The sequence below is a fragment of the Hemiscyllium ocellatum genome, chromosome 10, assembly GCF_020745735.1.
Source record: "Hemiscyllium ocellatum isolate sHemOce1 chromosome 10, sHemOce1.pat.X.cur, whole genome shotgun sequence".
Taxonomy (NCBI): Eukaryota; Metazoa; Chordata; class Chondrichthyes; order Orectolobiformes; family Hemiscylliidae; genus Hemiscyllium; species Hemiscyllium ocellatum.
The window spans coordinates 70,673,034-70,698,921 of NC_083410.1; the positions used below are offsets into that span (position 1 = coordinate 70,673,034).

At 39.9% G+C, this 25,888-nt stretch overlaps 1 protein-coding gene across 2 annotated transcripts in view; it reads left to right on the top strand.

Annotated features, from left to right (window-relative positions):
* The window catches only part of zdhhc14 (zinc finger DHHC-type palmitoyltransferase 14), a 193,790-nt gene that overhangs the window by 118,546 nt on the left and 49,356 nt on the right, over positions 1–25,888 (top strand). For both annotated transcript variants that reach the window (XM_060831587.1, XM_060831588.1), the window contains exons 3-4: positions 3,480–3,641; positions 23,032–23,169. In XM_060831587.1, the coding sequence (XP_060687570.1) occupies positions 3,480–3,641; positions 23,032–23,169 (300 nt within the window). The remainder of the gene's footprint in view (positions 1–3,479; positions 3,642–23,031; positions 23,170–25,888) is intronic.

Here is a 25,888-nt window from a genome sequence, read left to right on the forward strand (position 1 = left end):
AAATTGTCCATAGTGTTAGGTGCATTAGTCAGAGGGGAATGGGTCTGGGTGGGTTACTCCTCGGAGGGTCGGTGTGGACTTGGTGGGCAGAAGGGCCTGTTTCCACACGGTAGAGAATTTAATCTAATCTGATCTATCACCTTTTTAAAATTCTCCCTTTTCTGCCTCCTTGATTACATCTCTACCTGCCAATACTTAAAGCTACCTGAGCAGATCTTCACTGAAAAAAACATTCTCCAGTTAAGTGTTATTCCCACCTATCCCCAATAACATCTTCAATAATCCATTGTGAATCAAGTATCTATCTAATTTTGCCTTAAATTACCCCTCTCTCCACCTCTCTCTTAAAAAAAAATGGTTCCAAACACTCAAGACTCTGAGAGGAAAAATAAAACCTCATCTCTGCCTTAAATGGGTGACCCATTACTTTAAAATTATGTCCCCTAGTTCTTGTCTCTCCTAAAAGGGGAAATATCTTTTCCATGTCCAATCTGTTGAGTTTCAATAAGAGTATCTCTCAACCAAGCTCCAATGATACATTTTTTCTAATACTTTTGTGTCCTTTCATGCATAAGATGACCAAATTGTATACTGGACTTCAGATGAAGAGGCATAATATCCTCTATAACTGTAGCAAAGCATTCTATTCTCATTGCAATATATGACAACATTCCACTTGCTGTGCTAAACATGCAAATAACTTTTAATGTTTCATGTAGTGAGACATTCAGATCCCTGTGTAACCGCAAGTTTTGTAATTTGTCTTCATTCAAATAAAATGGTGTTTTTGTACGCATTCTGCCAAAGTGAGCAAGTTTATATTTCGCACATTCTAATTTATTAATTTTTGCAAAGTTTTTGCCTACTCGCTTACCATATCCCTACTATATCATCGTTATGTCCTCTTCAGTACTTGCTTTCCTGTCTGTTTTTGTATCAACAAAGTTATCAACTTATACATTCATCCAAATTCACTGTTGAAGCTGTTCTGTTACCTACTATGTAATAAGCTCTTACTTTCTGCAATATTATTTCCTTGCTTTTTGGCAACCAGAACCTCCGTATTGCGGCATTCTGTGATCAGAATCATCGCAGCAAGTAGTTAGGAAAACAAATGTAATATTTGCGTTTCTTGCAAAGGTGATGAAAAACAAAGAGTGAGGTCTTGCTACAACTGTACATCGAGTTGGTGAGACTGCATCTAGAATATGGTTGAGAGTGTGTTGCTGGAAAAGCACAGCAGGTCACGCAGCATTCGAGGAGCAAGCAAATCAACATTTTGGGCAAAAGACCTTCAGCCATACACTTTTGCTTTCCTCATTTTAAAAATTTATGTGCCTGGGTTGAAGTTGATTCAAAGAATGCTCACAAAACTGCTGCTATGTAGCGTTGTCTTTTGAGGGAATGTTGAACAGCGTGGACCTATAATCATTGCTGTTTAGAAGAATGAGAAATGATTTTATTGAAATGTAGTGTACTAGGTATATTGACAGAGTAGATTCTGAGGATTGTTCCCCTCATGCTGGTGAAGGACCATAAGACGTAACCTAGGTAAGCCCTTCAGCTCATTGAGCCAGCTGATTGATGATCCTCGACTGTACGTTACCTGCCCATCCCTGTAATCGTGAACCCTTACTGGTTAACAATCTGTCCATCTCCATTGTGCATATACTTAATGGCCCATCCTTGTTAGCCTGTGTGGTAAAAGGTTCCACATATTTAATATTCTCTGAGAAGAAATTTTTCCTCATCTCTGTCTTGCTCTGAGATTATACCTTCTGTTTCTAGACTCTCCCACAAGACGAAACATCTGTGTCTACCCTGTCAAGGCCCCTAAGAGTCCTTTCTGTTTCAGTCAGGCTTCATCTCTTTCTTCTGAATTTCAATGAGCATAAGCTCAGCCTACTCAATATATCCTCATAAGAAAACTCCTTTATACCCAGGAGCAATCTAACAAATCTTTGGTGGTACCCATGGAAGACTAAGTAAAGAGTAAACGTGGTAGTCCTCGCTTTTTGTTGGATTATGCTGTTAACCAGCAAGATTAAACTACAAACAGTTGCTTAGTCTTCCATGGGTATTTCCTGAAGGCTGGTGAATCTGGTGTGCATGCCTGTTGAGTTTTGAACAATTTGTATTTTAGGTCTTAGTGCAAAGTTCTGAGGGATATCCAGTCCATGTGAGATGATCTCTGGAAACTTTATTACCAGGTAAGGAAGGTGAAGCATTGATCAATGGTAGGCTTTTTTGCTGTTCTTTGGTGAGAAGCTCTGCCTTTTGAGAAAGCATCTGCTCACTTCCATGAGCATGTTGCTACTACCAGAGCTCTTGCCCAGATAAAGCTGCACAATTAATTTGAATGTAGGCCTGATTGTAGCATTACAAATACAGCACAGAAAAAATATTAAACCCAATGTGTCTTTCCTTTTAAAGATTCAGATTATTTTCTGGCAATACTGCATTTATTTCTGTTATCCAAGCAATTAATATATTATAGATAATTGTGTCTGCAGTATTGATCCATGTTCTGAGGAAGGGTCACTGAACCCAAAATGTTAACTCTTCTTTCTCTCCGCCTACTGAATTTTTCTAGCAATTTCTTTTTGTGTCACTGATCCCTGTGGTACTCCACTAGTTTCAGGTTGCCAATCTGAAAATACCTCCTTTCTCTGTATTCTATTAGTTAGCCTTCAAGTAGTAGTGGGGAGTGTGGTGAGGGATAAAGAACGAGGCAGCATAGTTTCAGTATGAGGGATATCTCATTTTAAAATGGAGATGATGTATTTCTTCTTTCAGAAGGCTGTTTGTCTTTGGAATTCGTCAAAGACCAGGGAGCAGTGAAGGCTGATTAATTGACTATTCAAGGCTGAGATTATAAGGTTTGAATGTAAGGAAATCTAGAGTTATGGGAATGGACAGGAAGCACGGATATGCTCAAGATCAGATTATTAATGATCTTTTTGAGCGGCAGAGTAAGTTTGTGTTAACCCTATTCCTGATGAAGGGCTTATGCCAGAAATGTTGATTCTCCTGTTGATTTTGCCTGACCGGCTGCTTTTCCAGCATCACACTCTCGACTCTGGTCTCCAACATCTGCAGTCTTCACCTTCTCCTTAACCCTATTTCTTGTGTTCTTATGTCACTAAAATTGAATGCATTGGGATTTGAAAAGACTGTTGCTGACTTGTTTTATAGTGAATTACCAAAGCTAGACTGCAAATTGATACTGGATGAAACATTCAACTTTAACGGCTCATTTTTTGATTTTGGTTTGTTTTGTAATTCACCATCTCTGTTGTCTGTTTAAAAAGCAGGAATAGTGACTTGACTTGTAATAGTTTCACAATAAAATATCAGTATCTATTTGACTATATTTGTGAAGAAAATGTATCATAAAATCTTAAATTATTAAACATAACCCAAATTGTTTCAGTAAAATAATTGTGAATATTTATATTTTCAAATTACCTTTTTTTCAGATATCGCCAATGGTTCAGGTTCAGGAGGAGGTTATCGACCTCCCCCCAGAACAAAAGAGGTGATAATTAATGGGCAAACGGTCAAGTTAAAATACTGTTTTACCTGTAAAATCTTCCGGCCACCACGTGCCTCCCACTGTAGCCTTTGTGATAATTGTGTAGGTAAGTGATTTTCTTGGGAGGTGTTTTTAAAAATGTTATGATAAGACAAAAAGAAATGCTATTAATATGAGCTTTGAATTTCCAGTTGCACTGCAGTGTTGTAACTAAAACAAAAATGTAGTTTCTTTGTATAGATGATTAGAATTTGATGAGCTGTATAATTGCACAATAATCTTCTAATGTTTGCATTTTTCTCGTAAGTTTAATTAAAGCCTATTGTTCTTTACTATTTTATAGTATATATTGTATAATACTATAAAAAGCTTGAAATATTCAATAGGTTATGCTCTAATTCCAGTTGGAGAAATTGTACTGCAGTGTCTTCTGTAGCTTGCATTTAAGCTTTCCAAAGACTTGCTTTCACCCAGTTTTCCTGAGCCTCATTCCATACTTGATCATTTTTTTTCATCAGTTCTACATTAAAGAGAGTTTTCATATGTGATATGTTTTCAATATTTGAGTACCTTGTGCAGTTGGAATTTTACAATGATCACAAAGCAGATATTTGTCTATTAAAATTGAGCTAATGGAATTATGCATTTTTGAATGTATGCAATTTCAAAGTAATACATTGTCTTTTATTTCAAAAAAGCATATTAAACATTTAGCCATAATAATGACATTCTTTTACTGAAGTAGAGATGTGGTTTTAAAAAACTCTTGAAAAAAGGATCAAATTATTTGATGTTGGCCACCTTCTCTGTGTAATTTATTACTTGATTGTCAACTGTTTTTTGTCATGAATATCATTTATATTTTATTTTGTTGCTTCAATGTTTTTATCGATATAATGTCCATGCCAATACATTATTGCTTGTGCTGTAATATAACATTAACCATTATGTAATGTATTCACATTGTGCTCAGTGTGGTCTTGTTGCTATGGAGATGGAAAGTGGAAAATTAGTGCAGTTTCTGATGGTTATCTATATAGAGCTTGTGGGAGTTGAGAGATTGTTAGACTATAAAAAGCTCTAACATTAGTGGAGTAATTGTGTTTGTACTATGTTATAGAAATTTCTTTAAAAATCATAACTAAATTCCATGCATAATGTATTTTCAACATAAAATCTTGCAGTTTGAATGAAAGTGATTAGAACAGTAATCCACTGATCACCATGAAGGAACAGACGTCTGGATTTAAGAGTTTTGAAGCTGGTATCGATATTTCTGCATGCATTTTAGCAGCGTGATTTGGCTATAATGTCGCTGAAGAATTAAGGAACAGTATTTGCCAATGGCGAGATTCTAGCGGGGATCAGTTCTCATGCTTTGTTCTGTGCATGCTCCGATGTCCATGCCAAAATTTCTGTGCCATTCTGTGCATGCGTGATATCAGCGCCAGTCTTCGTGCTGTTCTGCACATGCACGATGTCTGTGCCAAAGTCTCTGCGCTGTTCTGCGCATGTACCATGTCAGCACTGGCCTTTGTGCCGTACTGCACATACGCCAATGTCAGCTACCCACAGGGAGCTTTCTGTGAGAAGTACTGTACAGAGAGTAGCTTTCTTACATTTTTTAAATGTACTATGTTCAAGTTACTTTTGTTTCATTAATAAATATGATTTCAACCTTCATTCAGGCTATGCTATACTTTGTGTTAGACATTTAGGTGATTTTTGAGCGATCGTGAATGATATTTTTTGTGGGTCTGCCCTCACTCCTCTTTTCCCAGAGGTCCCATTATTTATATTAAGCAATTCTTTGCTGGAACACAACTACAAAGTTACAGGAAAATTACCTGGATTGTAGTTTACTTAGACTAGCAAATAGTGTAAGTGTTACATATTTGACTGTATCTGATATGATTCTTTCTCTAGACTGAAAATCCATGATTATTTTTTAAAATAGTGCACCAAAAATACCATATATTGTGGAGAATATCTTATTGCTAGAAAATGTCAGAGAGGTGAATTGAGATAATGGAAAAACAGCCTTACAGGAATGAACCATTGACTAGGAATCTGTAGTCGATACCCTGATCTTTCTCAGGCTGAACAAAATAGATGTTTTTGCAGGAAGTAAAATATTTTCAACAATGAAGCTTGTTAATAAAACATTGTAAAGGTTTACAGGCAGGATTGTGTGTATGTTTTGAAATTCCCTTTACATGCAAGTTAATGGCATAGTGGACAATTGTGATGCTTTAAAAATCACAAAAGTACTGCAGTGACATTGCAGTATTGTTTGAATTCATGATTTATTGTATTCTTCAGTGCTTACAACATTTATTCTTGGAAATAACACCTTTTATTTAAATGCATATATTGTTGAGCGTGCTTAATTTTAAAATCAGATGTGATTACCACCACATAACAGCCTTATTCGAGTATTTAATGTTCAATTCTCTGATCTTTTGGATATCCTTCCTAAAAAGAATAACTTTGAATAGGTCTGCATTGAATTCTGAAAATATTGATGATATGATCCCATGGCTTTTAACTAGTTGATCCAAAAGAATGTAGGCATACTTCAGACATATCATGAATACTTTAGTCGGAAGTTAATCTTTTAATCAATAATACACAAGCTAGACAGATACCACCAAAAGATTCCAATGAGAAATTGAAGAAGGAACTTTTGCAGCAGAATTTACATCATTAGAATACTTTACTAACTGACATTCTTTCAGTTCGTTTTAAATCCGGAAAGTGTAGCAGTTCTCAACAGTTTGTATCAGGGCATATGGTGGAACTACAGAAAATGTTGGTTAGGCTACATATAGAGTTTTGTATTCAGTTCTAGAATCCACATTGTAAAAAGCAATGTGATAGCACTGGAGAGGGCACAGAGGAAATTTACCAGGCTGTTACCTGAACTGGAGAGTTTGTTATGAAGAGATGGATTGAGGTTGTTCTCTTTGGAGCAGAGCAGATTGAGAGGGGACGGGATTGAGCTGTATAAAATTATAAGGAGCATAGACAAAGTAGACAGGAGGAAACTTTTCCCTTTTTGATGGAGAAGTCAATGAGCTATGAGGCATGGATTGAAGCTAAAGGGCAAAAGATTTAGGAGAGATGCGAGGAAAATCTTTTTCACCCCGAGGGTATTGGGAATCTGGAACTTTCTGCATATGAGAGTGTTAGAAGCAGAAACCCTCGTAACATTGAAGAAGTATTGAGATGTGAATTTGCGATGCCAAGTCATACACAAGTGTAGGCCAACTGCTCAAAAATGGGAATAGAATAAGTAGGTTTTTGACTGACGTAACTGCAATGGATTGAAGGGCTTTTTCTGTATTGTGGATATCTGTGATTTGAGTCTTTTTTTAATTAAGGCTGAAAATGTGTTGCTGGAAAAGTGCAGCAGGTCAGGCAGCATCCAAGGAGCAGGAGAGTCGACGTTTCGGGCATGAGCCCTTCTTCAGCCCTTTTTTTTATTAAGTCAAGCCAACTCAAGCATTTTCCATTTTTCTTTAACTATACGACAGTGCAATGAAAAGAGCCAAGTAGAGACTATTTTTTAAAACTTGCATTACAGCTTTGTGAACAGAAGCTGAATATAAGAATAGATTAAGAATTCAGAGAATTTAGAAAAATTCCAAAGGCAATCACATCCTCTCCATCATTCCCCATCTTTTCAGGACACGGTGAAGGACACTAATGTAATGGTCTCAAATAAGCATAAACAATTGATAATACAGTGATAAATGTTAACTGTGTTTCTACTGCTAATTAAACAATCTGCATCTACCTTTCTTATTGTATTGGCATTATGGTTTTAGTTTTGATCATGTAAGTTGAAGAAGGAAACATTGTACTTTTTACATTATATTACAATCTGTAAAATATCACAAACCAGCATTTGTTTCAAAACCAGATGTATTTGCAATTGATTGACTGTCTGGAAACATTCCTTATTAATTTCATCACTCTGGAACCAGTGAGCACTATACTTTGTCACCATTCATTCCTTTTCTAACCTTACACAGCCTCTGTAGGATCCTGCACAAAAGAGCTGATCATCCTGTGCAATGCTTTTGTGCTGCATGACAAAGGCTGTATGTAGTACTTGACTCATCTTGCATTGTTTCTCCTTCAGCCAGACCTATCCAGGAACAATAAATGGGTAATATCCATAGATTTTACCACCCACCATCCCCATTAATTTGACTACTATTTAGCTAAAACAGTCATGTCTGGCTCAGTGTTCTCCAATTGTTTATCATTTGTGCCTAGACTCAAAACTGCATCTGCAAAGACAAGATGCACAAAAATTGCCTAATTGACATCATAAAACTGTTGTCATAGTCTTAGACATCCCTCATTGATCAATTAGTACAGGCAGTACTCAACCAAAATAGACAGTAAGAATTCAGCAGAGTAAACTATTAGAAAAGTTCTAATGGCAGTTATGGAGTCATAGAGGTGTAATACATGGAAACAGACACTTTGGTCCGACACGTCCATGCTGTCCAGATATGCCAAACTAATCTAGTTCAATTTGCCAGCAATTGGCCCATATCCCTCTAAACCCTTCCTTCCTATTTGTATACCTCTCCAGATGCTTTTTTAAATGTTGTAATTGTACCAGCCTCCACCATTTCCTTTGGTAGCTCATTCCATACATGTACCACCCTCTGCTTGAAAACGTTGCCCCTTGGATCCCTTTTCACCCTAAATTTATGCCCTCCAGTTCTGGCACCATCCCTTGTCAATCTGTTCTGAACCCTTTCAAGTTTCACACTATCTTTCCTATTGCAGGGAGACCAGAATTGCACACAATTCCAAAAGTGGCCTAACCAGTGTCCAGTACAGATGCACCATGACATCCCAACTCCTACACTCAGATGCTCTGGCCAATAAAGGAAAGCATACCAAACTGCCTTCATTTTGATATCTACCTACAACTCCATTTTCAAGAAATAATAAACCTGCACTCCAAGGTCTCTTTGTTCAGCTACACTCCCCAGGATCTTACCATTAAGTATAAGACCTGCCCTGATTAGCCTTTCCAAAATGCAGCATCCACATTTATTTAAATTAAACTCCATCTGCTACACCTTGGCCAATTGGCCTATCTGATCAAGATCCCATTGTACTCTGAGGTAACCTTCTTTGTCCAATTTTGGTGTCATCTGCAAACTTACTAACTGTCCCTCCTATTTCATATTCCAAGTCAATTATATAAATGATGAAAAGCAGTGGACCCACCACTAATCCTTGTGGCATACCACTGGTCACAGGCCTCCAGTCTGAAAAGCAACTCTTCACCATCATCCTCTGTGTCTTCTGTCTTTGAGCCAGTTCTGTATCCAAATGGCTAGTTCTCTCTGTATTCCATGTGATTTAACCTTGTTAACCAGTCTACCATATGGAGCCTTGTCAAACACCTTACTGAAGTCTATATAGATCATTTCCACCACTCTGCCCTCATCAATCTTCTTTGTTACTCCTTCAGAAAACTCCAAGTTAATGAGACATGATTTCCAACACACAAAGCCATGTTGACTATCTGTAATCAGTCCAAATTCTGTCCCTCCAACAACTTGCCCACCACCGATGTCAGGCTCACTGGTCTATAGTTCCCTGGCATTTCCTTACCACCTTTCTTACATAGTGGCACTACATTAACGAACCTCCTGTCATCCGGCATCTCACGTGACTTTTGATGGTCCAAATATCTCAGCAATCACTTCCCTAGTCTTCCACAGAGTTCTCAGGTATACCTGATCAGGTCCTGGGGATTTATTCACCATTTTGTGTTTCAAGACATCCAGAACTTTCTCCTAAGTAATTTGGACATTTTTCAAGATGTCACCATCTATTTCCCCACATTCTAGATCTTCCATGTCTTTCTCCACAGTAAACACTGATGCAAAATATTTGTTTATTATCTCCCTCATCTCCTGTGGTCCACACATAGGCTGCCTTGCTGATCTTTGAGGGGCCCTATTCTCTCCCCACCCTTTTGTCTTTAATGTAGTTATGCAATCCCATTGGATTCTCTTTTGACCCTATTTGCCAAAGCTATCTCATGTCTCCTTTTTGCCCTCCTGATTTCCCTCTAAAGTATACTCCTACAGCTTTTATACTCTTCTAAGGATTCACTGATCTCTGCTGTCTACACCTGACATATGCTTCTTTCTTATTCTTGATAAAACCTCCATTTATCTAGTTATCCAGAATTTGCTACACCTACCAGCCTTGCCTTTCACCCACCAGCCTTGCCTTTCACCTTAACAGGAACATACTGTCTCTGGACTCATTATCTCATTTTTGAAGGTGTCCCATTTTCCAGTCATCCTTTTACCTGCGGACATCTGTCCCCAATCAGCTTTTCAGAGTTCTTGCCATATACCATCAAAATTGGCTTTCCTGTGGTGTAGAACTTTAACTTTTGGATCTGGTAAAACCTTTTCCATCACTCTTTTAAAATTAATAGAATTATAGTCACTTGCTCTGAAGTAGTCCCCCACTAAGCTCAAGTCACTTGCTCTAACCTATTTCCAAAGAGTAGGTCAGGATTTGCACCTTCTCTAGTGGGAACATCAACATAGAGAATCAGAAAATTTTCTTGTACACACTTAACAAATTCCTCTCCATCTGAACCCTTAACACTATGGCAGTCCCAGTTTCTATTTTCGAGTAAAAAGTGAGGTCTGCAGATGCTGGAGATCAGAGCTGAAAATGTGTTGCTGGTTAAAGCACAGCAGGTTAGGCAGCATCCAAGGAACAGGAAATTCGATGTTTCGGGCCAGAGCCCTTCCTGATGAAGGGCCCTGGCCCGAAACATCGAATTTCCTGTTCCTTGGATGCTGCCTAACCTGCTGTGCTTTAACCAGCAACACATTTTCAGCCCCAGTTTCTATTTTGAAAGTTAAAATCCCCTACAATAAGCACCCTATCATTCTTACAGATAATGAGATCTCCTTACAAATTTGTTTCTCAATTTCCTGCTGACTATTGGGGGCAGTCTCCAGTACAATCTCAGTAAGGTGATCATCCCTTTCTTATTTCTCAGTTTAAATCCTCCCGAGCAGCTCTAGCAAATCTCCATGCCAGTATACTAGTCCCCTTCCAATTCAGGTGCGATCCATCTTCTTTTATACAGGCCACTTCTAGCCCAAAAGAGATTCCAATGATCCAAAAATGTGAACCCTTTTCCCCTGCACCAGTTCCTCCGCCATGCATTCACTTTTCTGAAGGGAGAATATAGGAAGTTGGCAGGAATTTAAAAAGGAGGACCTCAAGGGTATTAATATCTGGATTACTCCCGGTGCCATGATCTAGTGAGGGTAGGAATAGGAGCATAGAACAGATGAATGTGTGGCTGAGGAGCTGGTGCAGGGGAGAAGGGTTCACGGTGGCTCAGTGGTTAGCACTGCTGCCTCACAGTACCAGGGACCTGGGTTTGATTCCAACCTCGAGTGACTGTCTGTGTGAAGTTTGCATATTCTCCCCATGTCTGCGTGGGTTACCTCTGGGTCCTCCCACCACGATGTGCTGGTTAAGTGAATTGGCCTGCTATATTGTCCATAGTGTTCAGGTATGTGTAGTTTAGATGCATTAGTTAGGGATAAAATGTAGAGTAATAGGGTAGGGGAATGTGTCTATAAACGGTTACTCTTCGGAGGGCCGGTGTGGACTTGTTAGGTCAAATGGCCTGGTCCACACTGTAGGGATTTTATGATTTCTATGAATTTTAGATTTCAATTTTAGGTGGAAGGGTGGGGGTACCCAGGGAGAAGATAAGGACAGAGATCAGTCTGAGACTGGTTTCTGAAGAAATCATATCAAACATAAAAACATTAACTCTGTGTCTCTCTTCATAGATGGTGCCAGACCTGCATTTTATGTTTGTTATTAATACTTGGGTCATTTGCTTCTGTTCCACTATGCTTGGAGTTGATGTGGCAACTGACCCACTAACTGTTAGATCAGTCAAAATCCTGCTTCAGCAAGCTGCCATGACTGCTGCAGCTGATTGTGTTGAATTAATAGAGGATGAGTTTCCTTTTCCAACAACAACCATGCTTAGAAAGCAAGATAGCTATAACTCTCTCACCATTCAATTTATTCTTCAAGAAACTCTAAAATAACATATGAGCAATCCGTTTCTGTCATATTGTTATGCATAACGTTTTACATGAATGTGAGGGTGATTTCTTTGTAACCCTATCAATCCACAGTGCAATTATTTGAACAGAGTTAGAATACACTCCATATTCATGTAATCTTTCTGTTTGTCTCGTGTTCACTGTGACCGTGCATAAAATGGAATTGTGTTCTTTGCATTCAGGGTCTCTTGCACATTCAACAGATTTCTATCATGCAACCACAATCTGCTCTTTAGTTCCACCAGCTGCCTTCTTTTATAACAGCTTTTGTGTATCCCATGAATTTGCAATAAAGCATTACATTTCTGTTGCATAATTAATCTGTGATATACTGCATGTGATTTGTCCACTCATTTGTTTTAGATTTCTCACTAGGCTTCTCTTTTCTAGCAAAGCCCCAAATTTTCCTTGTGGTGCCACATGACATGGGTAATAATTATTGCAGCTGAAAATGTGTTGCTGGAAAAGCGCAGCAGGTCAGGCAGCATCCAAGGAACAGGAAATTCAACGTTTCGGGCATAAGCCCTTCATCAGGAATGAGGAAAGTGTGTCCAGCAGGCTCACTTTCCTCATTCCTGATGAAGGGCTTATGCCCGAAACGTCGAATTTCCTGTTCCTTGGATGCTGCCTGACCTGCTGCGCTTTTCCAGCAACACATTTTCAGCTCTGAACTCCAGCATCTGCAGTCCTCACTTTCTCCTCCTTTAATAATTATTGCATTTCAGCATGGACTGCTTCAGTATCTGGGGAATTATGAATGACACTGAACATTGTGCAATCATGAGCAAAACCGCTGTTTCTGATGTTATAACTGGGAAGGTCTTTGAAGCAGTTGAAAGATGGTTGGGCATAAGACAGAAAATGGACAGAAAGAGGAGGCCTCCAAGTAGGTAAGGAGAAGACAGGAAAGCTGCAAGAGGTATGTGTGGTGTAAGGAGAAGGCTGAAAGATGTTGGTGGGAGGCTGCAAAGGTGATTGGATGAGAAGGATGAAGGCGACCAATGGAGATGGAGAGATGGGCCAGCAGGCGATGGTGGGAGGGAGATAGAGAGCCTTTAAAGGTATGGGGTGAATATGTAGAGGCTGAGAAGGGAATGAGGAAGCTGCATGGGGGAGCAGAGGATATGAGCAGGCTGCAAAGGTATGGAGGAGTAGACAGGAGTTTGGAGGGAATGGGGAAACTGCGGGGCTGTGAGAGAGGCGCTATGGGAGAGGAATGGGAAATCTGTGAGATGGCAGTGAAAAACCTAGAGATGGGTTGGGGTGTGGGACTGGGTAGATAGCCTACAGTACGGTGGTGGGAAAGTGAGAAAGGACTGAAAGAGTGGAGGGCTGCAAAGTGGAGAGGGAGCGAGGTGCAAGGGGATTGGAGTATGATGGGGGAAAGTGGAAGGCTGCAAGAGGTTTGGAGATGTAGGAAAAGGCAGGGAGGCTGCAAGGGAAAGAGTAAAGCAGGCCGCATAGAGAAGAGAGCAGCTTTAAACTTGTCACCAAATGAACATTCTGCTAACTGGGAACAAGAGAAGCTTGAAATCACTGAGGTACTGAATTACTTAGAAATGAATTTGGTATCTCCTTGTTTAAGGCTGCATATGTTCAGAAGCTTCTGTGTGGGCAATTGCATTGAATACTTCTGTAATGAACACTCATTTCCTAAATTTGGATCTGAGATGCAGTAAAAAGGTAGTAACTGCCTAGCTGAAATATTCTAGCTTCATGAATGTGCAATGGAAATAGTTTAACTTACAAAGTGCATGTCCGTTGTTTGTTTAAAAAGCCTTTTGTTGTTAACATATGCCCACGGCATTGTTCCAACTTATGTCTTGGAAATCAATGTTTTCCTTGCCTGTTGTGGCTTTAAATGGAGACCTGATGATTATTAAAGATTTTGTTGAATTCTGCATCTGCATGTGTTTAAATGCCCTGTAAATCAACACAAATACAGGAAGTAAGGTTACTATGTAATTGCGTCACCTCATGAATGATTCAGAGAGAATGAAAGGAAATCAAAACATAATCCTGAAAAAATCTCGAGGATCCCTCAAAAACACCTTATTCATGAGGTGACGCAATTGCATAGTAACCTTACTTCCTGATATCTCCAAATCAAGATAAATATTGCTCATGGCAGCCACAAGTTCAAAGTACATCAAATAAAATTAAGAAGTACACATCTTTAAGTCTGTAGCTAACTTTTATGCAGATAAATTATTTATGGTAGCTTACAGGAAGTCCATGAAATGTTTGCTATGGTAAGGAGTTGGAAGCAATCCAGAGAAGGTTCACCAGGTTGATCCCACTTATGGAGGGATTGTCTTATGAGATAAGGTTGAGTGGATTGAACTTGCAGTCATTGGAATTTAGGAGAATGTGAGGAGACTTTAATGGAACATATATGTGGAGACGTTGTTTCCCATTGTGGGAGAGTCTAGGACCAGAGGGTATCATAACAGTGAGGACTTGCCTATTTAAAACAGATTATGGAGAATTTTTTCTGTCAGAAAGTGGTGAACCTGTGGAATTCTTTAGTACAGAGCACTGTTGAAGCTGCCTTGTTAAGTATACTCAATTTAAAGTGGATAATTTTGAGATATTATTTTGGCATTAAAAATAAGGAAAACACAGTCATCTGAAAACAAGTTTTTGAGAAGAAAGGCAACTGCAAGTATATACATGTGATTTATATTTTACTATAAGTTGCAAAATTAGCCAATAAGGCCATTACAAAAGCAAACTCATTTTGAGAGGAATACAATTGAAAGGAAAATAAATTACTTTTTAATAAGTTTAATTGGTAGTTAATAACCAAGTCATTGGCCAGTGTAGTTTGTTCTGCCACTTCCTGAAAATAAGTGGTTCCATTCCCCCTTGAGGTTAATTCTTGAGGGTAGGTCACCCTGCCTCAAAAAGTATTTTCTATCATTCAAGAGTTCAGGTATGCAATCTCTCTTTAGTGGACAGAGACCTTTACGAGGAGCTAACTGCCTGGATTACGTGATTGTCGGTCTTGCTGTGTTGTATGCACAGGTATCCATTAGAATGGAGATCAAAATAATGGCATGGAAGTCACTTGGCTCAGTACTACGATCAGTTCAGTAAGGTAGGGAGAGAAAATTGCATTGTGTTCAGCTTGATTTCAAAATGCTAAGCAAGTTGTGATTTAATGATCCCAGCCCCAAAACCATAGGTAATTAAAATTCTAGCCTTTTGGGTCACTTTTAGTTAGAGCAAGGATGAGAGAGAACATCTGATTGTTTTTAAAAATGAGAAGCTATTTTTACTGCAAATTGGGAGAGCATATATTTAAACTCCTCAACAAAGGATAGCTTAAAATTTCTTTTATCCAGATTTTTATTACGTGCAAACTGTAGTGCAAGTAAAATATACAATTGGTTTGAAAATCTAAGTAAATAAATATTTGTAAAACCTTATATTTGTAAAAGTTAATATTGTGGATTAAAACGAGAGGACTGGTCAGTGTGAGTACAGTAGTTTGATGCCACTTTCAGGTGTAATGTACTGAATGGTCTCATTCCTTTGTTGTCAGATTCTGTAGTTCCTGTCATATGTAAACATTGATTTTCCAAAATGCCAATTTTTCTCCCGTGTCTCACCTAGATATATTTGGTTTCCAACCCTGGCTGTGCCTTAATACCAGCTTTTGCATTTTGCTCTCATGCTGCAATTAGTGTTTTAAAGTGTAGCTATACGTAGGGCAGAGAAATGCGTTTGTAGCAAGTCAAATGGCACACCATGTGAGATCTGACAGCTCTCCTTTACGTTGTGCAACAACTGACCCTTATCTTTCCTCTCTTTATCTTTCCATTGACACAATGATTGATATACAATGGCTGCATTAAGCTTCTAATCCACTGCAGCTTCTGAGATCATCAAGATCTTATTTGCTGCATTTCAACAACATGTATAGTGTGTTCTCATATCTTGCTTGTTTCCATTTCTATCCTATTCTAAGTGACTGTTCGTGATCAAAAATTGAAATCTTATTGACTCCTAATATTTATAAATTCAAAATGTTAATTTTCTACTTCCAAGTTAAATGCAGAAAGCCACATATTTCATTCATGCTCATCCTAGCTCCCTTCAATTACTTGTTTTGATAATGTGCTTATAAACCTGTTCCTCACTTTGCTAATATCATCTGGTGTCAGTATAACTACCCTTTTAACCCTGACAATTCTCAATCTTTGAAAACTCTAGAACCTCTAAAGTAAAACCAGATTTATCTCTGTTATTTACAAGTGTCAGCTATGGTGCCAATATTAGTTGATTGTGGATATGAGGAATTGAAGAATTGGGAATAAAAGCAAAATATTATGGGTGCCTGAAATCAGAAACCAGTACAGAGAATGTTGGAACAACTCAGGTCTGGCAGCATTTGTGGAGAGAAAAAGAGGATCACCACTTTGATTTCCGTATTACTTTTCTTCAGAACTTGGTAGTAAAGTTAATCAGAAACAAAAGCAGAAATTGCTGGAGAAACTCAGCAGGTCTGGCACCATCTGTGGAAAGAAAGAAGATTCAGCATTTTGAATTGAAATGTCAACTCTGTTTTCTCTTCACAGATGCTGCCAGATCTGCTGGGTTTCTCCAGCAATTTATGTTTTCAAACTTTCAGAACTTGAGCATCTGCAGTTCCTTGTTTTTTTTAATGTTGTTAATTCGAAATGTTATAGCACATCTGGGGCAGGTGCGATTTGGACCTCGATCTTCTGGCCCAGAGGTAGGGACACAACCACTGTGCTACAAGGCCAAGACATTTATGTAGCACAATTCATGCCATCAAGTGGTACCAATACACTTTACAATGAACTACATGTTTGTCTAAGTGTGGTCACTTTGGTAATGTAGGAAGCACAGCCAAGTCTCTCAAGTATCTAGATTTTCATTTGCAATTTACATTTTTAAAAATAAATTGAGCCTACAAATGCACATAGTAAATATTCTGGGATGTATGTAAACTCAATTGTATAATGTGCAATTTAGAGAAAAAAATTAGTGTTTTTTGGTAGAGACATATTCTTGTCTGTTGTCTAATAGTCTGGTCAATTGAGAAATAAATATTTATTAGGACTATGGGGAGAGACCTGTTGTTCAAACTGAAGTTGTGTCCACCCAAGAGTGTGGAAATGCCTTATTTTAACATCTCATCCAAGAGATGACATGTCCAACAGTGTAGGACTCCCCCAAATTAAACATAAAGTCACCATAGTTCTAGTGGATTATCAGGCTGCTTTTTCATTGGGGAGAGATGATTGGTGGTGATTTAATCTGAAGGTCACCATTCCTTGGGAAGAGAGGTTGAGGAGGAAAGTCCTTCATGGTAACCTCAGCTGGTGCAGGAGTTGAACTCAAGTTGCAAACCAGCCTTCCAACCAACTGAGCTAACTAATCCCCATCTTCCCCAAATATTACACTGGAGATTCAACCTCAATTATGTGCTCAAATCACTGACTTCAGCTTTAACCAGTGACCTTGTGATTTGAATGTTGGTCCTTCCAGTATCCACTTCCCAAATCGAATTGCGAATTTGGCTTTCCCAATTTTCTAGAGATGTAATAAATTGAGCTTAACTTTACTGAAGATGCATTTAAAAGTATTATTCAAATCACATATACATAGGGCCAGATACTATCTACCAAGCTGTTGGCTTAATTTGGGAAACTGCTTGGCTTGCTGGACCCATATTGGTGAAAACAATTCCGAAATGTGTTCAGGAGGAGGCGTTTGAAATATAATCAGGCCAGGAAAATTTAGGTGCAGAGCTTACACAGCCACCAGCGTGAGCAATTGCTGATGTGGGCTAGCTAGAAGACCTGACCTAGTTCTTTGAGACTTTCTAATCCTTACCCTCATACCCCTTCTCCACCTCACTCCAACCCCCATTTAATCCATTCCCCGTGGTTGCTCATAAACCTCCATGTTAAATCGGTGCCATCTCAAGGTTCTGCACCATACTTAATGCCCCCTCATACCCTCCATGCCGCTGCATAGTGTTAAAATATAGAGGTCGAACCCCTCTGTTAATTAAAACCAAACACCCAGAAATGCTTGCCTCACCTTATAGTCTCTTAAAATGTGAGTGACAGAAAACTCTTAAATTCCACTACTCTATATTAAAAAAAATGCTGTTCCAATACCACAATTATTAAACATTACATTAACTTTAATCTCAAGACCACACAGTTTCTGTCTTCTCAGCTGTCTTCAATCTTCCACCTGCTGCTCTTCCTGGGTCATCTTTTCTTTTTACAGTGAGTATATTTTACTTGAAAAGGTACCTTTGACAAGTGTGTCTTCTAATTTCTTTGAGAGCAAGATTTTAGATAGACAGTTAGCTCTCAGCTCAATGGCAGTTGCTTGGTTGATCAATGGCAATTGCCCTCTGACAAATTTTCAAAATTCCGGCGTTTTTTATACCCCTGACATCATACCGTCTCATTGGTCCATGTTGTCAAAACAATAAATTCAAACTCGATTGAACTTTTAATATCCTGGGCATAATTTAAACTAATTGGTTAAATTTGAATTGTTGTCAAAGCAGTGACTAAAACTCAGGTATGCATTTAAAAGCCATTTGAGACATGTATCTGTTCTGGAACAGCTTGTCTCCCAGCCTTTCACTTCAGGCAACTGAGCCTGCACTTTAAATTTACTTCAAAATTCAGAAACCACTTCCTATTTTAAAGTGTACACACATGCTTTCGACTTAGTAACAATATTGACATATTCAGTGTCCACCATGGGCCTAGGAATCTTTTTGAGACTGGGAAAGGAACTTTTAACAACCCTGTATACTTCTACACATTTGAGAGGTCTTTTCTGTCAACAGAACATAGAACAGCACAGCACAGTACAGGCTCTTCAGTCCTCGGTGTTGTGCCGACTTTTTATCCTACTCTAAGCTCAAGCTAACCTACATACCCTATTACTATTGTGCATGTGCCTATCCAAGAGTTACTTAAATGACCCTGATGTGTCTGACTCTACTACTGCTGCTGACAGTGCATTCCACACACCCACCACTGTGTGTAAAAGACCTATCTTTGACATCTCCCCTAAATCTTCCTCCAAGCTCCTTAAAATTATGCCCCTCGTGATAACTATTTCTATCCTGGGAAAAAGTCTCTGGCTAGCCATTCCATCTATGCCTCTCATCCTCCTCCTCTCCAATGAGAAAAGCCCTAGCTCCCTCAACCTTTTTTCATAAGACATGCCCTCCAGTCCAGGCAGCATCCTGGTAAATCTCCTCTGCACTCTCTCCAAAGCTTCCATATACTTCCTATAATGATGCGACCAGAACTGAATGCAATATTCCAAAGTGTGTCCTAACCAGGGCTTTATAAGGCTGTGGCATAACCTCGCAGCTCTTAAACTCAATTCCCCTGCTAATGAAAGCCAAAATACTATACACCTTCTTAACAACCCTATTAACTTGGGTGGCAACTTTGAGCGATCTATGGACATGGACCTCAAGGTTCCTCCACACTGCCAAGAATCCTGCCTTTAACCTTGTATTTTGTATTCAAATTCGACCTTCCAAAATGAATCACTTCACCCCTTTCCAAGTTGAGCTGTGTCTGCCACTTCTTAGCCCAGCTCTGCATCATGTCGATGTCCTGTTGCAACCTAAAACAGCCCTCCACACTATTCACAGTTCCTCCAACCTTCATGTCATCGGCAAATTTACTAACCCACTCTTCCACTTGCTCATCCAAGTCATTTATAAAAATCACAAAAAGCAGAGGTCCCAGAACAGGTCCCTGCAGAACTCCTCTGGTTACCGAGCTCCAGGCTGAATACTTTCCATTGACTTCTGTCCTCTGTCTTCTGTGGGCCAAAGAGGAGGAGAATCGCGTTTCGGGCATGAGCCCTTCTTCAGGAAAGCTCATTCCCGAAACGTCGATTCTCCTGCTCTTTAGATGCTGCCTGACCTGCTGTGCTTTCCCAGCAACACATTTTCAGCTGTGATCTCCAGCATCTGCAGTCCTCACTTCCTTCTGTGAATGGCAGGTCATACTTCATAAGCTTTTGCCCGAAATGTCGATTTCGCTGCTCGTTGGATGCTGCCTGAACTGCTGTGCTCTTCCAGCACCACTGATCCAGAATCTGGTTTCCAGCATCTGCAGTCATTGTTTTTACCTTTTTACGATCTACGAGGAGCTAAGTTGGGTGCACTTCTTGCAGGTGAAGTCAGCAAGAACACTAATGGTGACCCTTAACTCCCGTGTCCTTCAAGAGGAACATGCAACAGCCTGAGTCCCCATCCCTCTACTCTAAATTGCCAAAAGAGATTAAAAATATCCTTACTTTACCAACCCTCCACACAGTCATTCATTGAATTCAGATAAAATTTTTGTGTCTTCAAGTGATTTTTTTTTTAAAAACAGATTAATGTCCTATTCAGATTCCACATTAAAAGCCAACCAATTGTTTAATAAACTATTTAAGCAATGAACTCCAAATACACTGCTGAAATAAGTGTAGCTTTTGAATCCGATAACCAGACTTTCTTTTCTAATCTACACCACAGTACCAGTTGTAACTTGTGTTTTTTGTGAAGTTTAAGGAACATGGCCTTTAAATGATTTCAGATGATAACAGGTACACAGGATTTAATTACTCTTCAAGAGCACTCACATCCACCGATCAATTTGTGACTTGTAAACTGTAGGTTAAGACCCTAAGATCAGCCAAATCAAGTCTGTTTGAACTCAGCACTTGTTGAGTTTGGCTTGTCTTTCTGTGTGAATCATGGCCCACCTCCTCCCCTGCTGGCAAATAATGATTCTGTCACACTTTTGTAACTGGGTCCTGCCTGCCATTTTAAAGGCAGTTGAACCTTCCAAACTCCTTAAGACTCTGACCTTTGTCTGTTACCAATGGATTCGAGACTCTTTGATTCATTCTAATGGAGATTGCAAAGTTAGAGTTACTTTAATATGATTAGGTCTGTTGAAATATTTTGTTTTCCACACCCACCACCCCATTCACCCACACTGATCTTATTCAAATGAATACCTTCCATAAATAGTGAACCAAAACAAGTTGACATGTTTTTAAAATGAAATAAAAGGCCTCCTTGTGGAGGGCACTGTTTCTTCCCAAGATTAATTTTAACTCTGTGCATGGCTGACCCTTTTTCCAGTTGGAGTAATAAACTTACCTCCTATTTGTGAAGTATGCATTTGGAAAGGAAAGGACTGTTTGGGGATTGTCAGCATGGCTTTGTGTGGAAAAATGTGTCCCATTAAGTTGATTGAGTTTTTGAAGTGGTGACAAAGAAGATTGAAGGCAGAGCAGTAGATATTGTATATATGAATTTCAATAAGGCGTTCAATAAGGTTCCATATCATAGACTGATTAGCAAGGTTGGATCACATCGAATCCAGGGGGAGCTAGCAGTTGGATACAGAATTGGCTTGAAGTTAGCAGACAGAGGATGGTGGAAGAGGGTTGTTTTTTGGACTGGAGACCTTTGACCAGCAGTGTGTTGCAAGGATTGGTGCTGGGTCCACTGCTTTTTTTTGTCCTTTATATAAATGATTTGGATGTGAATATAGAGAGGTATGGTTAGTAAGTTTGCAGTTGACACCAAAATTGCTTGTGTAGTGGACAGTGAAGAAGATTAGATTAGATTAGACTACTTACAGTGTGGAAACAGGCCCTTCGGCCCAACAAGTCCACACCAACCCTCCGAAGAGCAACCCACCCAGACCCATTCCTCTACATTTACCCCTTCACCTAACACTACGGGCAATTTAGCATGGCCAATTCACCTAGCCTGCACATTTTTGGACTGTGTGAGGAAACTGGAGCACTCTGAAGAAACCCACGCAGACACTGGGAGAATGTGCAAACTCTACACAGACACACAGTTATCTGAGGTGGGAATTGAACCCAGGTCTCTGGCGCTGTGAGGCAGCAGTGCTAACCACTGTGCCACCGTGCCCCCGAAGGTTATCTCAAAGTACAATGGGATTTTGATCAGATGGGCAAATGAGCTGAGAAATAACACATGGAGTTTAATTTTGATAAATGAGAGATGCTGCATTTTGGGAAGGCAAACCAGGGGCGAGACTTGTACAGTTAACGATAGAGCCCTTAGGAGTGTTGCTGAATGAAGAGATCATGGGGTGCAGGTGCATAGTTCCTTGAAAATGGAGTCGCAGGTAGACATGGTGGTGAAGAAGGTGTTTCGCATGCTTGCCTTCATTGGTCAGTGCATTGAGTATAGGAGTCGTGGCTCATGTTGTGGCTTTGCAGAACATCGGTGAGGCCACTTTTAGAATACTGTGTTCAATCCGGTCTCCTTGCTAGGACCTGTAAGGATTCAGAAAAGGTTTATAAGGATGTTGCTGAAATTGGAGGGGTTGAGTTATAGGGATTGGCTGAATAGGCTGGGGCATATTTCCCTGGAGTGTTAGAGACTGAAGGGTGACCTTGTAGAGGTTTAAAAAGTATGGATAGAGTGTAATAGTCAAGGTCTTTTTTCCAGGGTAGGGGAGTCCAAAACTAGAGGGCATAGGTTTAAGGTGAGCGGGAAAAATTTAATAGGGACCTGAGGGGAATTATTTTCTTGCAGAGGATGGTGTGTGTGTATGGAACAAACTGCTAGAGGTGGTGGTGAAGGTAGGTACAATTCCAACATTTAAAAGCCGTCTAGAGGTGTATATGAATCGAAAAGGTTTAGGGGGATATGAGCCAACTGCTAACAAATGGGACCATATCAGTTTAGGATATCTGTTCAGTGTGGACAAGTTGGACTGAAGGGTCTGTTTCCATGCTGTATAATTCTGAGTCTATATCAAAATTCAGACATCAAGAAATATGTAAGATATATTATTAATCATGCAGGTGCTTAAAGTAAGTAACACAGTAGTTCTGCATTGTCTGATATTAATTTTATCATTTCATTATTTTCATCGGAGTTGACTGGATGCTTTCAACTTAATCTGTTTTTTTTTTATCTTCAATATCATAAGTTTTTGTATTTTTAATACAAGAATATGTTTATCTTAGACACACTTATTAAAAGAGATCAATACATTCTATTTGCTAGCTTATTTTCCCCCCCATTCTTTTTCAATGGGAAGCTAAATTCAGAATGGAAATAGCATACTGCAAGATCAACAAAATAGCCCTGATTGTTTCTTGTTGCTGTAGAGGGTGTGGAATGGAATGCAGTTTATTTGTATGATAAATAGACTGTCCTAGGTTAAAAATAGAAACTACATAAACCTTTTTGTACAAAAAAGCAAACTCTGAAAAGATGGCTCATAATCTGATCCAATAATATTTTTCCTCCTTCAGAACGATTTGATCACCACTGTCCCTGGGTAGGCAACTGCGTGGGAAAAAGGAACTACAGATTTTTTTACATGTTTATTTTGTCACTGTCATTTCTGACAGTCTTCATCTTCGCTTTCGTCATCACACATGTCATTCTCCGTAAGTACTGTTTTAGGTCAGAATATTTGCTGCAGAAACTTAGTGTAATCTTGTTCATAACCTTCATTCATGTTCTGAAACAAAGTCAGTTCCACCATTTTATGATTCACTGAAAACTGACTGCAGTCTGGATCAACTTAGAATGATTTGTGCTGCTATTTACCTTGAATATGCTTAGGTTTCAGGTCAGAAGATCAGTAGTATAAATATAAATGAAAAGCTATTCACTGGATCATAAGTTCATCGATTCCAGTGAAGCAGCACTGAAAACAAAAAAATGCTGGCAATCACAACAGGTCAGACAGCATCCATCTAGAGAAAACCGGCTAATATTCTGAGTCTACATATGAGAGTGAGGGTGACAGAGAATGTCGCAAGCAAAACTAAAAGAAAGGGAAGAAATGGGTTCACAATTTGAAGGTGTTGAAATCAATATTGAGCCCAGAAGATTATAAACTGCCTAGTTTGAAGATGAAAAGTTTCTCCTCCAGTTTGCACTGTGATTTGCAGGACCATTACAGCATGCCGAGGATAGACAAGTAAGTATGCGATCAAGACCGGCTACGGGAAGGTCTGGGTCAAGCCTGTGAATAGACCAGCAGTGTCTGGCAAAATGGTCACTCAGTCTAGGTTTAGTGTCCCCAATGTAGAGTAGGTGCAGCGAATACAGTACACAAGATTGAAAGAGGTACAGGTGAAATGCTACTTCACCTGGAAAGATTGTTTAGGCTCTTGGATGGTGTGCAGGGAGGAGGTTACATGGGAAGGTGCTGTGGGAAGGGGGTTTAATGTTGGTTGTTGAGAAATGGACCTGGAGGGGACAATCCCAGCAAAATGCAGACGGGGAGGTAGGGGAAGATGTGATTGGTGGTGACATACTGTTAGAGTTGTCTGAAATGGCAGAGAGCGATTCTTTGAATGTGGAGAATGGTGGGTTGAAAAGTGAGAACAAGGGGTACCTGGTCACACTGTTGTGAGCGATGGGAAGGGGAAAGGTTGGACAACTGGAGTTAGGTCAGATGCAGTCGAGGGCCCTGTCAATCTCAACGGGCGGGAAACCACCATTATCGAAGAAGGAAGCCGCTGTTTTATCTGAACAGATATGACATAGGTGAAGGAACTGGGAGAATGGGATGGAATCCTTGCAGAACATTGGGTGGGAAGAGCTGTAGTCAGTGGTTTTGTAGTGGATGGCAGTGGAAAGTTTATTTCCCAAAATGGAGACTGAAAGATCAATGAAAGGAAGGGGAGTGTTGGAAATGGATGATAAAGTTATGTAGGGGTGCAAATTGGAGGGCAAATTATCAAATTTTTCAAGGTCCAGGTGAGAACATGAACTGGCACCAAAACAGTCGTTGATGTACCGAAGAAAAGAGTTGTTGGAGGGATCCAGTGTAGGACTGGAACAAGAATTGTTCCAATTACTCCATAAAAAGGTAGGTGTAACTGGGGCCCAAGCTGGTGCCCATAGCCAGTCTTTTGACATGGCAGAAATTAGATGAATCAAAGGAGAATTTGTTCAATATGAGAACAAGTACAGCCAGGCAGTGAAAGAATGATGATTTTTCAGGCTTCTGGTTGAGGAAGAAGCTGAGAGCGCTCAGACCATCCTGGCGGGAAATAGAGGCGTAGAGGGATTGGGCATTCATGGTGAACAAGAGGCAGTTAGAGCAAGGGAATTGGAAATTGGCAATATGGCAGAGGGCATCAGAGGGATCGCAGATGTAGGTGGGTAGGGTCTGGACAAGATGGAGAGAGGATGGAGTCAAGGTAAGAAGAAATGAGCTTGATGAGGCCGGAACAGGCTTATGCAATAGGCCTACTGGTGGAATCTGGTTTGTAGACTTTGGGGAGGATGTAGGAATGGGCCATGCGGGTTGGGAGACTAAGGTTGGAGGCAGCGGAGGGAAGGTCTCTGGAGGTGATGAGGTTGGTGACAATCCTGGCCACAATGGCTTGATATTTGGATGTGGATTCATGGCCCTAGGGAAGGGAGGGCATTGAGCCTGTGCAAGGTAAATATAACAGATAACAGTGGCTCCATCTTTGTCGACAGGTTTAATAATGAAGTTAAGCTTGGACATGAGAGAGCAATCTGTGGCTATTTCAGAAGGGGGCAGGTTAAAGTGGGTGAGAGCAGCAGTGAAATTGATGTCCCGCCAGCATTTTTAATGAAGAGATCGAGTATGGGTAAGAGAGCAGAGGAACGGTCCAAGTGGAGGGTGAATACTGGAGGTGGGTGATGAGATCAGTGGATCCCAGTAACCCCAAAATGTATTAAAGTGGAGGTGTCAGTGTATGAAGCTGGGATCAATAGGTTCAGCCTCAGATGGGAAGGTCAGGAGGCATTGTGAAAACATGACAAGGGCTAGGGTTTGGGGGAGTGACTACTGAGGAACAGAAAGGAATGGCATCTAAGAGCTGGGAAGGATTGGGTGCTAAGGGACCATAAGAGATCAGCTCTGAGTGACTGGAGGGGATGGGGTCAGAGAGGCATGAAGAAGGCAGTGCAGGGTGAGTGTTGCAGTCCATAAGTTGCTGGAGCTTGCATGCCTTGATGCCTGAAACAAAGAGAAAAAGTCTTTTGTTGAGATGACTGATGACGTGAAGGATGAAATGAACTGGGGAATGGCGCGTAGCATTACTCATGGATCACAGGATGCAGATGGAGCAGCAGTCTGAGGAATATTGTATATCATAGAGATTAACCCTGATGGAT